This window comes from Paramormyrops kingsleyae, chromosome 4 (genome assembly GCF_048594095.1).
Source record: "Paramormyrops kingsleyae isolate MSU_618 chromosome 4, PKINGS_0.4, whole genome shotgun sequence".
Lineage (NCBI taxonomy): Eukaryota > Metazoa > Chordata > Actinopteri > Osteoglossiformes > Mormyridae > Paramormyrops > Paramormyrops kingsleyae.
In genome coordinates, this window is record NC_132800.1 from 41,295,279 (window position 1) to 41,311,417 (window position 16,139).

Sequence of the window (16,139 nt, forward strand, 5' to 3'; positions counted from 1 at the left end):
TCACGTTTAGGTAATGAGATGGCAGAAGAGGGGGTGCAAAAATGTCAACTTCAAATCTACACTTTTATTGCAGCAACATTTTTTATTTTCTCAACATTGTTAGGCAACTTATTCAAAAAAGAACCAGAAGCAACCATTAAACCAAGACCTTCTTTATTCTGATAGGAAATGCATTCTGCATGTGGAACAAGAAAGAGTGGGACTGTGGAGGATGAGACCAAATAAAGACAGGAAAATGCCATGCCAATAATGTCAAGTTAAATGGTGGGACCAGGTTTTCCCATTTAGACTGTGGAAAAAGGTTCAGTCATAGAACCTTTATTGTGGACATCACAGCAACATTTCACATGACCCAACCAACAACATACTGCAGAACAGAAAAGAATAGAGAGAAGGTTCCTTAAAAGCTGATGCACCCAGAAAAGGGGAAATGAAACCATCTATGAACACTGCACTGGAATGGTGATATGAAAACCACATGCATGCCTGTCATTTGAGATTTGAAATGACAATGATTTTTGACAACAAAAAGGGTCATGCTGTTCTGTTAAAGAAGGATCACTTTATTGGTGTATATAAATTCTACTTCCAGCAATACGAAATTCACAAATCTTATCTTTAAAAAAAATTGGGAGTTATGTGACATATTTCAGGTGGAAGCATCATGCTGGTCCTTCTAGAAGGAATTTAGAGACTTAATTCGCCCACCCCTGCATCAGTCTTATAACACAGAGGAACCAAACTTGCTATTGGCACATGCTTCAACTTAAACTGAAAGATGACCTGCAAAGGACTACAACTTGCCTTGAATCTTGCTGGTGGTACAAAAAAAAAAGATGTGTTGAAATGGACAGGCCACATACCCATGTATTCATAGTTTTTAAACTTTTGGCATGTCCCTCGTCCTCCGCATCTTTGTGGTGGGTGGCAGACCGTCCTCCTCCATCTGGGGCTTGCTGATTGGCCTTTCTTCCCTTCCACCCCTTAATCTTTAGTGCACATGGGGAAGGAGGGGCACACATGGAACACACAGGAGGCTTGTGTTTAGTATGGGGGCTCCCTGACACGACTAAGCAGAGGATCCTGACCTGGCCATGGCAGCCTCCATTTTCCATACATGAGGAAAATACATACGCATCTATGAAACACTGAGAGCTGTAGCATTTTGAAGAGGATTGGAGAGAAGGACGAGATGACTGAGTATGATGGATAAACAAAACAAGAACTAGCCTAGTGTTTCCCAGAAGCCCTAAATTAGTGAGGCTCCCAGAAGCCCTAAATTAGTGACGATTCCATTTTATATAGGAGGCTGCCTTAGACTGAAATTTAACCCACACTATCATAGCTGGAAGGATGTGATCACAGTGTTGCTCTGGAGGACTTTCAATTAACGTGGTGAAATCAGCACTGCACAACTCCCAAGTACCCTTGAGCAATGTCACCCAGATAGCTTCCAGCAATAACCCAATTCCAAAATCCTTAAGCCTCTTTGGATAAAAGCATGAGCCATATTAATATCCATTTCTATAACAATCATCATTATTAAAACACAAGGGATCATTACTCCCTAGGTAAAAGTTTAACTCAACCGGGTAGATATTTGTCCCCACATCATTCTGAGCCTGCTGACATTTTACAAGCAGAATGGTCCAGACAAATTTCAGCAGATGGGGGCTGGGCAATAGGAAAGACACACTGGCATTTCTTTGCTTCCTGATTAAATGTCCACAACCTCTGCCCTCCCTGCTCGTGAAGCACACAGTCTCTATATGTCTTTCTTTGCCATACAAACACACAAACATAAAAGCTATATACTTTTCCACAATCTAGCTACAGATGAGATTTTAAGCTCTCTCTCTCTCATGGTAAAGAAGTCCTTTACACAACCAATCACCTTCTCTCAGGGCGACTATTCATTGCTAGATAAAACTTTTCCAAGAAACCCAGGGTTTACTCCCATAGACTTTAGTCTTTGAGAAAAGCTACACATACTCATCTGTTGCTCTGAGCCTCCCTACAGCGCATACCACAGTGACAGTTAAAGGACAAACACATGACTTATGTCAGACACCTTACTGCCTCACACAGTCTTTTTGGAACAACATTAGCACACCCCAGCATCCCTCTTAATGTGTCCACATGTTTCAGTTCAATTCATTGCTTGATTCACTGAATACCATCTGTGTTTTATCTAGCAGAGGTACGGAGGGATGATTCCCTACAAGTCACAACAGACAAGGTCACAACAGAAATATAGATAGCATAACTTTATAATAAAACCCTTATAAAAATCAGTTGTTTACCATAAAAGACTGAAACAATTACTGCAGAAATTGGCTTAAACACAGCTCCAAATACACAGCTCAAAACAACATACAAATAATAATGGGACGCTACTTAGGCCAGAGGTTCAACAACTACCAAAAGGCTACATTCTCCCAATTATAAAAGGCAAACAACAGTAAGAGTTATACCTGCAGCAGGAAACACACCATCTAGTGAAGAAAAACTAGAAGCAAATCTAGGTTTCCAACTGAAGAGTCAACTAAAAAACAAACAAACAAATAATTGAATTTAAATTCTATCATCCACCAAAAAAAACAAAAAGGTATGATCTTGAATATGCTTTGTGGTTAGTGAGGCTGCAGGAATGTACAACGGATCTGCTCCAAGACCAGATGCCAGAGATCTGCACTATACTAGTAAGGCCTCGGCACTTTGACTGGGATGTAATTGTCAATGTGTGGCAACATGCTGAAACAGCTGCAGAAATCTCTAAAATGGCACAAGAATCTTAGAAGTGATATCCAGATGTGGAAATATTACTTCGGACTCCAAAGGGAAACATTAGGACTGTGTCAATATAAGAAGAAAGCAAAATATACCAAAAAACAATTGTCTGTGTACATATAACTTACAATGTGTGTGTTTGTGTCCAGAAGTAGGAGAATTTTCAAGAAGTATGATCAGCAGTCTTTTATCACATCCTCCATACACAGAATCGTGGTGAACCTCCACAAACTCTGGAGGTGCCTAGTTCCTGCAGTAAAAGCCCAAACAGGCAGTATTCATGCAACCTTATATTTCACCTTCCTGAGGCATTATGCGCACCTTTTACTCACTGCTGGAACAAGCAAATTTCAAGAAGGCAACACCATGATGGTTTAAACAAGAAGAATGAAGGTAGGCTTTTGCAGTCCCTTTGCAGAACTATCTAAAGCTATAACAGCTGTTATCACTGAGAAATTAAAGAGGAATAAGGACGCCCGATCCCAGCAAAAGAATAAAAATAAAAAAAATCAAGTAATCTTTAATTCTTCTTCCATACTGTATCCATAGCATGGCATTTTGCATCCAGGGCCACACAGATTAGTAAACAAAATGCAAATTACGTTCCATTTCATTGTCCACTACCTGTACCTCAGTGTCGTATGATTGAAAACTGCACATGGCCTCAGTGAGAATGGCTTCACTGTGAAATGATTAGAGGGAATAACTTTTCTGTGTAATCAGATATAGCCTTGGATTATTCTGCAACCAAGCATCTCATAAAAAAGGATAACAGCACCTGGTATGAAGTCTGATATTCTTGTTTAATGAAAACACAGTTGGTCCAAAAATTACTGCAGCACAGAAATGATTCATCATCAGTTTTTTTCTGGATGTCAATGCAGTGGGTTGAGTCAACTGAGGTACCATTACCATAGTGTACCATTACACAAATTCATGTCAGGCCACATTCCCATTATAGTAAACATTTAGAAACCAGAGAAAACATCTCACCTCACTAAAAGCAAGACAAAATGCGATTTCTGTGACATCTAAAAGACTAGTTAACAGATTTAGAAAATTCCACACCCAGTCTGAAAAATGGGGAACTATGCAACCTTCTGTAGGCCACATATAATAATATGCAATCAATATGATTGATAAAGAATAGAGCAGCGTTTTATTTTCAATGGGGTTCTTCTAAACCATTTTGTCACATTAGATTACAACTGAAATATTCGAAAATCTTATGTTTGCCTTGAGCGCTGGGTGGATGCTACCACTGCTGATAAAGACGAAATTTTGAGAGCTATGTTTGTTGCTATTATAGCACAGAAGAGAAATGGGATTGGCTTTAATAGAACACATGCATCTTCATCATACAAGATTAACATACTGTGCATACTAGGAAGGCAAATAACTTGAGTGGTCTAGCTTCTGCCAGAGTACACAAGCCTTCATAACACAGGTCTTACATAATAAGCAAGACAGGCAATACCATACATTTAACTGATGGATAAAGGGCATTAACAGAGTGTACCATTTGTGTACATATTTGTACGTTCAGTGACAACATGTTTCCTACATCCAGCTCAATTAACATCCTGAGAGGCTAAATTGCAGTGCTGAGGTGTAAGCACTTTAAAGTCAGTGCTCTACATTCACTGAAGCCAACATACCAGGATATTAGCAAGACCAGAAGCAAAACATCCTTTTAATTCAGAACATGAACTCAGGAGCAACCAACTGAGGACCAGCACACCCCAGCAGAACAGACTGAAGAGACATCCAGCAGTAAACCAAAAACACAGAGCATTTGACTAAAAAAGAATATGGGTATGCATTTTAAATATTTTTAAGGCAAGTTCTGCTTCACCTGCTTTTGTTGAAAATATATTTAAGGTCTATTGCAAATATAAACACCACCCTAAATGAATCTTGTGCCTAAGGACTTCAACTGTCACTTTCAAAGGACTAATGAGTTCCAAATGGGCAAAATTAATAAATGCTTAATGTGCAAGGTAACTCAGTGCCAGATCCCAATAAAAATATGAAAAAATATGGTTATTGGTGATATTAGTACCCATGTTAATTTTCCTGTAAAGATAATTAAAGAGTTGTAAACATCTTCTCCCAGCTTCAAAAGCTGAGACAGCTTCTCAGTACCATGTGACGTCTGTCTTCCAATGCACAAGTTGTGATCATACAAGTCTTTGAGCCTTTCAGCTATTGCTAATTGCAAAGCACATGGAATCTAAGCAAAAACTTTTCCATTATAATAAAGACCCTTCAAGCTGCTTGCATTACTACAATTCTATAGCAACACCAACTACATTCTTAAACGTCAAACTCTGCCGCCAATATGACTGACAGCTGACAATATAACAAAACTGCATATGAAAATGGAAAAAAGCAAGACAGGTATGAACGCTGACCATTATTTTAGATGATCCCTTCGCAGAAGTTATAAAATTCCTTTAAAACATGCTTTTGAAGTTATGAACATGAACAAAACATTTTAAACGGTTCTCAAATAGATCAGAAATCATTCCATAAAAAAAAAATATTTTAGAAATACTGCTATATTGGTAAATTGGGAAATATTAGTACTTCCATAAGCATTCAGCTTCCTCAACTCTGTGAAAAGAATGAAATCTTTCAATCTTAATATCATGAATTTCAAGGAGATCATAAATTACCTTTTGGAAAATACTCTCATACTTTATCAGATCCATTGTGGAAAACATGCAATAACATGCAGAAATTAAACTGTCTGGGAGTAACAGTCCACAGAATCAAACGGTATTTCCGTTCCCGCACAGCTGAGACCCTGGAGGAATAAATATGGCTGTTGTGTTTGATAAGCAATGAAATTAGAGAGCAAACCAAACAAAAGAATAGTGATTTATGACTTCATGAAAGAAACTGTGTCATCATGGGTGTCAGAGATCCATGATACACTTATAGTGCAGGGAGCAGATGGATGGAGGCTGAAAAAAATCGCAACTCAAATCCACCAAGCAGCAATCAGTCAACTGTAAAAGTTTAACTTTTACCAATAGAAACAGAATGCTTGCTACAAGACAGACATATTTCTTGTGATCATAACGTGCACATTCCTAGTACTCAGTAAGATACAAAATACTTTATGTAATCCAATATATTCAACAGATGACTGCAGATTTCTTATGTGCTAAAGTTCACAGGAACTATCCTCCTGCCCTTTAGCTGGGAAAATGTAGGGTAACAATTATTAATGCAGGTTAAGTTACTTACCACCCTAGCTGCTCTCTCCTGGGATTCACATTTTCGACAAAACCAGGGGCCGGTTGGGACTTGCACGATGCCGTAGCAGGCTGTAATCAGGACAAAATGAACATAAGGTTTCTGCTGCTCATGTACCAATAAGCAGAGTAGAATGTTATTAAAACAATGGGAACAAAGATGTTCTCTTCTGCCAATTAGTTCAAATAATATAAATTCAATATATAAAAACATTAAATCTAAGCCTATGCTGCAGGAGAAGGTGTTCATTGTCCAGGTTGGAACATGTCTTTATCATAAAAAGCATTGCCTTGTCTAAATGATATACAAAGTGGCTGATATGCTAGACATATAATTGTAAATATTGTACATTATACTCAAACTTCAGTTCAAAGTCATTTTTCATTGTCACTATCAGTATGGGACTGCTGTATTGTAATCCAAAAATTACAAGTGCTTATGAACAAGTGTAAATACAAATGGGCTTGGAATCTGAGCAATTTCATTTTAAAGTTCTCCCTTTCACAATCATTTCAGCCTATGAAGGAGGACATCTCATGGTCACCGGACATCAAAGCCTTGAGCTGGGCCCCTGCTGAGTTGTGGTCAAGGCGGAGAACACAAAAGACAGAATTTACAACTACAAACAGTGGTTCCTAAACCACTGATCTAAACGGTAAGAGTACCACAGAATAATCAAGCCAGTTTCCACAGTTTTACATAAAATATTCAATAGCTTAAAGTCATGATCACAGTGAAAACATGTGGAGCACCAAAACACCTTAAAGCATGCCAAAATATTGTCTTGTCCTAACTTGTGAAGCAATAACGATTTATTTAGCTTTACTTAAAGAGTGCAGGAATCTGAGAAAAAGAAATTAAATATTTATGTGTACATACTCTAGAACTCCTAAATATACACAGGACTAATGTTACTAAGCTTGCACCTGATTGTAGTAAACAGAGGTTTAAATTATATTACAAATTTAGAGACAAAACGACAAATTAAAATCAAAAACACGATAACAGTTCAACATCTAAATATGTCACGCAATTCTGCATTGAAAATGTCTAGAAATTTAGTTTTCCTGATCATCATTGCGAGATAAGGTCACTTAAATCATTATTTTATTGTTAATTACATATTTTAAATATTACATTTAAAATTATTACAATAATGAGTAATTTTCTATTTATACCAAACTATAATTTGCATCTGAGTACTATTACTGCTTTTACTCTGTTCCTGTTCATTATTTAGTTATCTTTAGATGGAAATGATGTAAATAGATTTAAAATCATAAACTAATAAGGACAGCAGCTTTATCCAACTACTGTATTTCGTACGTTTGTGGGGAAAACTGTAAAATTATGGGACGTTTGGGGTTTAAAAAAACTCTTCCATATGTAATATTTACAAATGATAAAAATGCAAAAGCTAAAACAGGCGTGAAGCACCTGTCTGGATAGAGTCTGCATACTGTTTCCATGGAAACTTCATGCAGCGCGTCGCAAAAATGCCGTATTACAGTTAACTCGTTTCGACCTTTTTGGATAAATGAGATTCGACGTTATTACAGAACACTTACGACTGATTCCACACGATAAAACGTTTAACGCCATACAAAACAAGACCAACGAAACATGACGAGACCAAAGTCCTTGTTTCAAAGAGTAATGTTCTCTCTCTCTGTACACGCTAAAACCTGATACACAAACATGGAATAATGTGATAAAAACTACGACCGGTTTCATGGACTCTAGGTGTCATTTTGACATATTCGCGCCGAGCCACCTAACAGGAAACCGCTGACGCGGCGCGCGCAGCCGCACTTTTTTTTCCACCGGGAAAGCACGCGCCGCACCTCGTACCCCCTCCCTTCCCAAACACATCACGTACACCGCAGTCACTCTCATTTTCTTAATGACGGTCACATGACATGTGGACAACTTTACAATTCATTCGATCCCGCGTCGCCGTTAGGCGACCCAGCAAACGCTTCCTCTGTCGGCCATCGGCGGCCGACTTGCTAAATCCGAGGCCTTGAACGTGTACCTGACCGGAGTATTTCTACGAAGTGTAAACAGCGCACCCCCTACTAATTAAACAGCGTACGGGACATGCACATGTTACCTAGGAAGCAAAGGTGTCAAGCAAGGCCTCTTACAGCCAGCGTTACGTGTTTTCTTTTTTACCTTGGTGAACAGCGACGTTGCAACCATGCCCGTCACAGTAAACCAGTGGATTTTCAGCCCAGCCTCTCTCATCTGAGCAAACGCAGCAGCCTCCAATCATCTCCTTCATATTATTGGCGATGTAGTCGTCTTCCACTGCTAGAGACGGTTCGCTGGATACCATCTATTGAGAAAAAGCGAGCAAAAAAAGAAAGAGGACCAAAACGTTTAGCGACAGTATCTTTCCGCTTTCCTTCTAGGCTAATTTCGGTTAGGTTCCACTTTTTGAAAAAGCCATGTTGTTGACTTTGATGAGCCCCTTGACTAGCAGGCTAGCTTCCACTGTACCACTCCACTCATGAGTACACTGCGAGGAAACGCAAACCCTGAGGTCGCTCGCGCGCATGCGCGTCTTGGACAGAACGAACAAGCTGGGAGCTGGTTGGCTACTTTCTGGCTTTGGACGCCATTTTGGCTCCGCGAAGTCCCCGGGAAGTGTCGTCTCGTGCTGCCTTATCCTATGGCGATGGAGTTTACGGCCAGCGAGGGCTGAGCCTTTGGAATATATGCTGAAATCCTTCATGTATGGAAAGAATTCAAGGGGAATGCGAGAGTGGGAAGAGCTGAACGAAGGATGGATGCCATTCAGCCGCCTAGGAAAACTTGTGTTTATGGGAAACTGGAATACCCATGATTTTTTTAATCAGTCCGGGTACCTAACGTAAAAATTCAAATAGGACAACCGTTGCATACTTTTTTACAGTGGATGCAGTAGAAACTAGTGTTCAACATCTGTTCAAAACATCGAATTGTCAGTTGTTGTTTACAGTTTTGCATGACTCACAGGAGACGATAGGTTTATGTTTTGAAAAATGAGCTACCATATTGCTATCAGTTTAGGTAGTAGATGTGAAATTGTCATGTTGTGATGTTATTTAGTCGAATTGATCAATTTTATCCGCCAAGTACATAATTTTAACGGTGATGATTTAGTTTAAATAGAAATTCTGTTTGTTGCAAATTGAAAGAGAGAGTTTTAACTTAGTTATTAAGTTAATAAAATACGACGTAAAACGGAGGGACTATTTAGGCTTACGTTCCTTAATTTGGGTCCCGTTTTTTTTAACTTCCGCTGTGTGCGATTTATGTATTTCGAAGGTAATGAAACACCACTAAAACGAATAAGTTAGCTAGAAAATTAGGAAATCTTTATCTTTGATTTTCAATTTGTGAAACTCTTTTAACGATTTAGTGACGAGAATGGGTCATGAAGGTTGCAGGAGGAAATTCTTGCTATTCATATATTTAGTGCCATTTTAAAATGATTACACTCTATTCATATTTACCGATTACCCCCTATAGGAATCTGCAAAAACCAGGACTTTAATACTTTTTCATGAAAATAAACATATTTATATTTTAATATAGAAAGAATGTTATATTTTGAAAAATATGCATAGTGGATTAAAACAAAACACCTTTGTGTTTTTGTGACACAAGAGCATGAGGTCATCTTCCTTATAGCGTGGTTTTCTTTTTCCGTGTGGACATGGAGTTTGTCAAAACAATTCACTCGACTGGTTCTTTTTAAAACTTTGAATTGTTGTTTCTGTGGCCCAGAGGGCCTAAAGACACAACAAAATGGATGTGTTGCATTGCCTGTTTTTTGAGTTTGCATTTTTAACTTAAACCTAATTTTGGGAGGCAATTCTTTTCATCGAATTCTGCATACCTTCTACATAGTTCTATCAAACATTTTGTGTTACTCAAATGTAGCTTTATGATATTCAGTTGGAAGACAAATACTTGGAAGACATGCTGGCATACAAACTACATATTTTATTTCTATCAGCAGAAAAAAAAACAGAAATTGCTGATTAAGAAATTGAAGAGCTGCTTAATACATCTGTTTTATTGATCCTCTGAACAACAAATTTCAATTGAGCAAAAAAGGCCTTAAAGGAGTTGTTTTTTACTTTAATTTGAATTAAATGTGTAAATCGACATTTCAATTGCTACTTCCTGCTTTGCGTAAATGCCCAGTGATAATGTTAGTTTCCAGAGAAACATGATGTTTGGCAATATTTTAGAGGACACCCGAGCCTAGTCTGTGTAATATGGAAAATGAAAGGTCTCCAGGAATGACTGTCAATTATTTGCCTTAATTTTGGAATGTTTAAATGCAGAGTCTACATTCGGAATGAGATGGGGGGCAGGGGGGAGCCAGGAAACCTATTATAGTTCTGGAGAACAAAGGGGGTTAGGAGGACAGCTGCTGAAGCAACCCGACCCAGTGAAATAGCAGAATGATTTTCACTACTTGCACTTGATTAAGCTTGGGACTAACTGAGCTCTTGGCTGTGACTGAGCTGTGTTTGAGAAAGGCTAAATTGCCTCTATAACCCCTTACGGCGTGATTTAGTGCCTTGCTGAATTACCAAATGACAGTTCTCTGACAGAAGAGAGGCAATCTTTGTTGTTGTGCTTTTAAAAATCCCGATGCTGATCCCATATCTACGGAATTTTGTTCCTTCACGCTCATGAGATGATCATCTTATCTTCCAGAGATCAAAAAAAAAAAATGTACGTTTATTCTTCCAGATTCAGAAACATTAACATCCGTCTGCCATGCAGTATAATAATCATGTTTTTATGCTTATTTTTTAAATGTCAAATTGTCTCTGAATTGAAACTAACCAGGCCATTTTACCTTACTCTGCGCATGGTTATGCTCATTACTTTTTGAGGCCAGGACTTTACATTTCACCAAAAACCAAAGATACTTGGGTATTTTCCTGTACATGGTCATGACTGTTAAATGGTTAGCAACTAAAGGTCAAAGAGTACAGATGAGTACAAATAAATTTTAAGCATAGTTGCAATATAATTTTACTGAAATTTAAGTGTTTCAATGTCTTATATACCACAAAAATCGACGTTTTAAAAACTGACTAAAGGAGAGTTTAGTTTTTAAAGTGATGGGAACTGATACTAAATTAAGAGACGATATATAAAAGGACCCGTACTAATGACAACCCAAGATCATTCGTTTTTTTTTTCTTCGTGTTTTATTTTGATTAGTGATTTTGTTTCGCTTTGACGGAGGCCCGGAGCACGCGGGGCAGCACTCAGCATCTCTGTCCGCGTTGTTTCTCCTTCCTTTACGTTTATTGCAGCCGCAGGGGTCTTCGCTGACGTTCTGTGACCTGGGAGCCGAGCCGTTATGAAAACCCGGCGAAAATCATCAGAAAGCATTTGCACTCAGCCTCGTTAATGTTCATTTACTGATATTTTACAGTATTCGAGTCATTTTTTGAAGCGGCGATATTGAAAAATTTACATTTTACCATCTGCACTGACATAGATGATTTTGCCCAAATATGGAAAACCAGGAGGTTACATAACTACACATTAAAATGTAAGTGTTTTTGCAAAAAATATTGCAGCGGACATAAAGTACGGTTAAATGTTTTATCTCATTCATTACCGTGCTGTGCTCGTGTGAGACCAGGAAAATAAATAAATGCCTACACATTAATGATATATTAATATTAAGATTATACAAGCGTATTCATATAACGCACAAATTTCCCCACTGTGGGATCAATAAAATCCTATCCTATATATATTCTATTTGGCCTTTTTGCAATCTTACGTAAAATCTTATTTTAATTTAGAATTAATCCGACTTGAGAGCAAAATCAAAGATGAAAAGGAGTAGATACAGAATATAGGAGGTACAAAAAATATCATTGTGAAAGGAAACCTGTCATTACTGTACATATCAGTCAGCTTGCGCCTGAACTAGTTTCGGTGTTTTGACATAGCTGTAGAGGATTTGGGGAAAGTATTCACTTCTTAATCTTATAATTCAGATCAAGCGTTTTAATTGCACCCATTACTGCCAATAAAAATACTTAAAAATATATAATTGATAATAATAATAACTTTGAAAGACTGGAAAACAAATGCTTTTTCTCACTACTGCTGAAAATAACGTGAGACCTAAGGTTGTCCAACATTGCACATCAGAAGGTCAGAGTCCGCAAACACCGGCTGAATCACGAACTGGCGCGTATTTGCTCCGCGCTGGATTTTCTCTTAATTCTTTACAGCGCAGCAGAGCAAATTCCGCGCTCTTTTCCCCCCTGTCAAGTGCAATTACAGGGGAACACAGCCGCGGACTGAGATGCATAATGTATTGCGACATTCGCTATGCGCTTGTGTTTGTTCGGCAGGAAACACCTTTTTGTGGTACAACGGAAAGCAGATGTTACACCTATTCCTATTGGAGTAGGGGAGAAAGAAGACCTTTCCTCCTCAGAATAGCTCGAAAAACAGTGCCCAGCAGAAGCTGGCTGAGTTTGTATCCCATACGCAGGGGATGTGGGGGGTGGGGGGAGGTGGAAGGGGGTGGGGGCCTCAGGAACTTGCTTGTGATGTAATGTGGTGATTGATGTCAGAGCCCCTTTTTTACATAGCTTAGGATGTGCCTCAGACATTTAATCTTGAAAGTCCCATAATCTTTATTGTACCTTCCAGCAGAAAAAAATATGTGATTTCTAAATACGTGAGCCGTCTGAATATGCATACAAATCCCTGAAAAGGCCTATTCATGAACTAAAACACAACTGTCAGGACACAGTAAAAAGTTGGAGACTTCATGGAGGGTTAACTTTGTTGAAGGAAAGAGCATAATCACCACGATGTGCAGTATTAGGGGATTGTGAGTGCATCGAGACTTGACACCAGCAATACAGACAGATTTTCCATCGAAATATAACCAGAGCTTTCAGACTGGACTTAATAGTGCAGATACATGGAGTACTGGCCCCTATACCGGATCACAGCAGAAGCAAATTGTAGGAATCTTGCAAACGCACTCTGGGAAACTGACTGACAGTAGCAGTGAAATAATACAAATGTATGATGTAGATTGGATGAGACGCGGTAGAAAGATAAATTCCATGAAGTAGAGGCACAAAGCGAGGATAGCCCCACTCCACATTGTCATAGGGCCATGGAGGGCCATGTGTAACCTGTCATGTGACCCTTGGAATGTGACCCATAGACATTATGTAGATATCTACCCAACCATAAAGTCTCCAAATAGTCTTGATCCATTGCATGCTGAGCAGAAAAAAGAATATAATACTATATTAATAGTATATGAATCATGTATTATAATTGTGTAGATTATATATGTTTCCATAATACATATAATGCTCAGTTTTAGCTTTTGTAATGTTTCCTTTGAATGACCTGGGTCTTGTTTGTGGACAGGGTGTTCTGGACGCACCCGGACAGAGACACACCACTAAGGACTGGACACTCACTGGCCTCAGCTGTGTGACAAAGCTCTAGTGGGTCTTTTCCATTTCCTCCATCATTTAAATAGCATTTATGAGACAGCGATTATGTGACTTTTACAGAAGTGCGTGCATCAATTTCCTGCATAAATGCAGCGGTCGCCATCTTAAAATACAACCAATTTCTGTCCGGGACAATGATGAAGGGTTCACACTGCTCATGTTGAGGCCCTGGTCTGTGTCAGAAATGTCTTTTTTTCTGTCACTTGCATATTTTACCACAATATGAAATTAGCATGTAAAATATGCCTGCATCTATATCATTCACATATAATAAGAAAAACTTGAGAAATGGAAATATATATGCAAAAGGACTTGCAACATATATATGCACAAACACACACAAACACACAGAGGGAGTTTTGAAATCAATTTCCACCATTGCATAGAAGGTGGTTCACATTTCTTTAAATACAGCATCAAAACTATAGGAAATTGCAAGTATAATTCAGCAGGAATCACATCTTATGTGGAAACCCCAATAGGTTTTGGGTCTTGTATCAAAATTGGTGGTTTGGTGAAATGCTTTGGATTCGAGCATGGTTTTCACATATACACATCCCAAACTGGGCACAAATGGGCATAATAGAGAATTTGGGATTCCAGTATATGCCCAAGATTAATTCCAAACTACTATCCACCTGCAAGACATAAGAATACTCTTGAAATAGTCACAGCTTAGAAGGGGACTCAAGGCTCACCAGATAGGTAGATTTATATTAAAATGTTGTCCTAAGCTGCAGCTGTTAAGCTTGTGATAAGCAGGAGGGGTAAAAAATGCAGTTTATGAGCCAAAGCCAGAATATCACAGCATTAACCCACTCCTGGCCCAGCCTTATGAATCTAGCCCCTACAGCAAATATCAGTAGGTTGTCATTTTTCTTTCCTCTTTCCTTCCCTATTTATCAAGCATGAAAACCTTTAGCCGCATCATTTTTTCACAATTTGCCTTGACCAAGTTTTAATTCCACAGGTTTCTCCTTTTTCATAAACCACTGAACAGAAGCCTCACCAGCTGTGCGAGATATTCATCCACCTGCTTATATGACAAAACGGTTTATCACTCAGTTCACACCAAGAATGAAAAAAAATATATAATTGCCAAATCTGCCACGCTTCAATTGTAAAAAAGGCATGATTTGTAATCCTACAAGGAAAGAAGACAAGAGCAAACCAGACAACCAGACTAAAAGTAGTTAATTGTTCATCAGTGATGTCTTTTGTCAATTTTTCTGTGGCATTTCATCTTTATACTGTAATAATACTTTAATAATAGTGTGCTACACTGTCCTTAATACCTCTGGGGTAACACGCACGTGGAAATTTTCGCGCTCTGAAATTCTGAATCTGAGCGCCAGCGACTATAGTTTTTATGAGTAATACAAGAGGATTTTTAAACGTATTTATTCCCTCCAAAGCCTTTTATCACCTTTAATCTGGGCAATCATGGCAGTCTGATTGGAATTAATCATGGTCCTTAAAGTCATATCGTGTTATTTTCAGCACTACGGAGAAACAATATTAGCAGCGACAGGGATACTAGTGGAAATATTATTGTTATTTTTTACGGTGAGAAGCTATGGAAGTCAACAATGTGAACATCTTCGGCCTTTTCTTTGTCTTTGGTAACTGACGTCCATATCTGCACGCAACCAGAGACAAAATTATTAAACTTAACTGCTTCCCAATCCTGTACTCCTGTACTGTGTCTGTATCCCAGGTGAAGCTGTTGCGGGGGCTCCTCCTTCCCCTCACTCCTTCAGCTGGACAGCTGCCTCATGACCGCCATCAATTTTTAAAGTCTTACACCGGCCGGCCATGTCTGCTGTGCCGCTCCGTTCGTCCATTAATATCACATGTGAGGAGGAGCGGCGTATAATCCCGAAACGTAGCCCAAATCCACCTGCGGTCTCAAGCTGCTTGGTCTCACATTCCTGCCTGCTGCCGGCTAGGGAGACTTCGTTGAAAACTGCTTTTAAAGGCAGGAGATGCTGTACACAAATCGAGACCACTTAACTTATACATCCCTGAGCCCACCTTTTACGCAATTATTTTTTTAAGAAGAATTATGTATGGCTGAAACTATTTAGTGCACAATTTAGACATTTTTTAATGTTTCTATTTTCCGACCTTCAAACTACTGTTATACCGGTTTCCATTCATTCAGAATTTCCCGCGTAAGAGGACAGCTGTTTATTAAGGACTTACATTTGGATAACTTCAGGAACACGCTGTCAGTGAGCAGGACAAATGTGTCCACACAATAAACAAACAAATGAACAAGCAATAAATAAATAAATAAATAAATAAATAGGTGTGTGTGTGTGTGAGAGCGGGTTTACCTATCCTTATGTGGACACAATGTCCCCATAACGTGATAAATATCCGTTTTTTCCCTTATGGGGACCGGTTTCCTGGTCCCCATAAGGGAAAACTCTATTTTATAAAAATCGGTGACTGCTATGAAAAAGCTAAAAATGCAATAACTTTTTGTTAGGTTACTTATGGTTATGGTTAGGGCAGGGTAGGGGTTAAGGTTGTCATAGTTAGCGTTAGCATTTT

At 38.7% G+C, this 16,139-nt stretch overlaps 1 protein-coding gene across 14 annotated transcripts in view; it reads right to left on the bottom strand.

Moving 5' to 3' along the window:
- The window catches only part of mllt10 (MLLT10 histone lysine methyltransferase DOT1L cofactor), a 41,194-nt gene extending 32,532 nt beyond the window's left edge, over nt 1-8,662 (bottom strand). For 2 of the 14 annotated variants that reach the window (XM_023841211.2, XM_023841210.2), the window contains exons 1-3: nt 8,230-8,658; nt 6,046-6,125; nt 864-989 (exon numbers count right to left, since the gene is read on the bottom strand). In XM_023841211.2, coding sequence (XP_023696979.1) covers nt 864-989; nt 6,046-6,125; nt 8,230-8,392 — 369 coding nt within the window. In that variant the 5' untranslated portion in view covers nt 8,393-8,658. Of the gene's footprint in view, nt 1-863; nt 990-2,474; nt 2,511-6,045; nt 6,126-8,229 lie in introns of those variants that run through there. The other 12 variants (XM_023841213.2, XM_023841209.2, XM_023841220.2 and 9 more) reach the window with 11 other exon arrangements.
- Nucleotides 8,663-16,139: the final 7,477 nt, after the last annotated feature.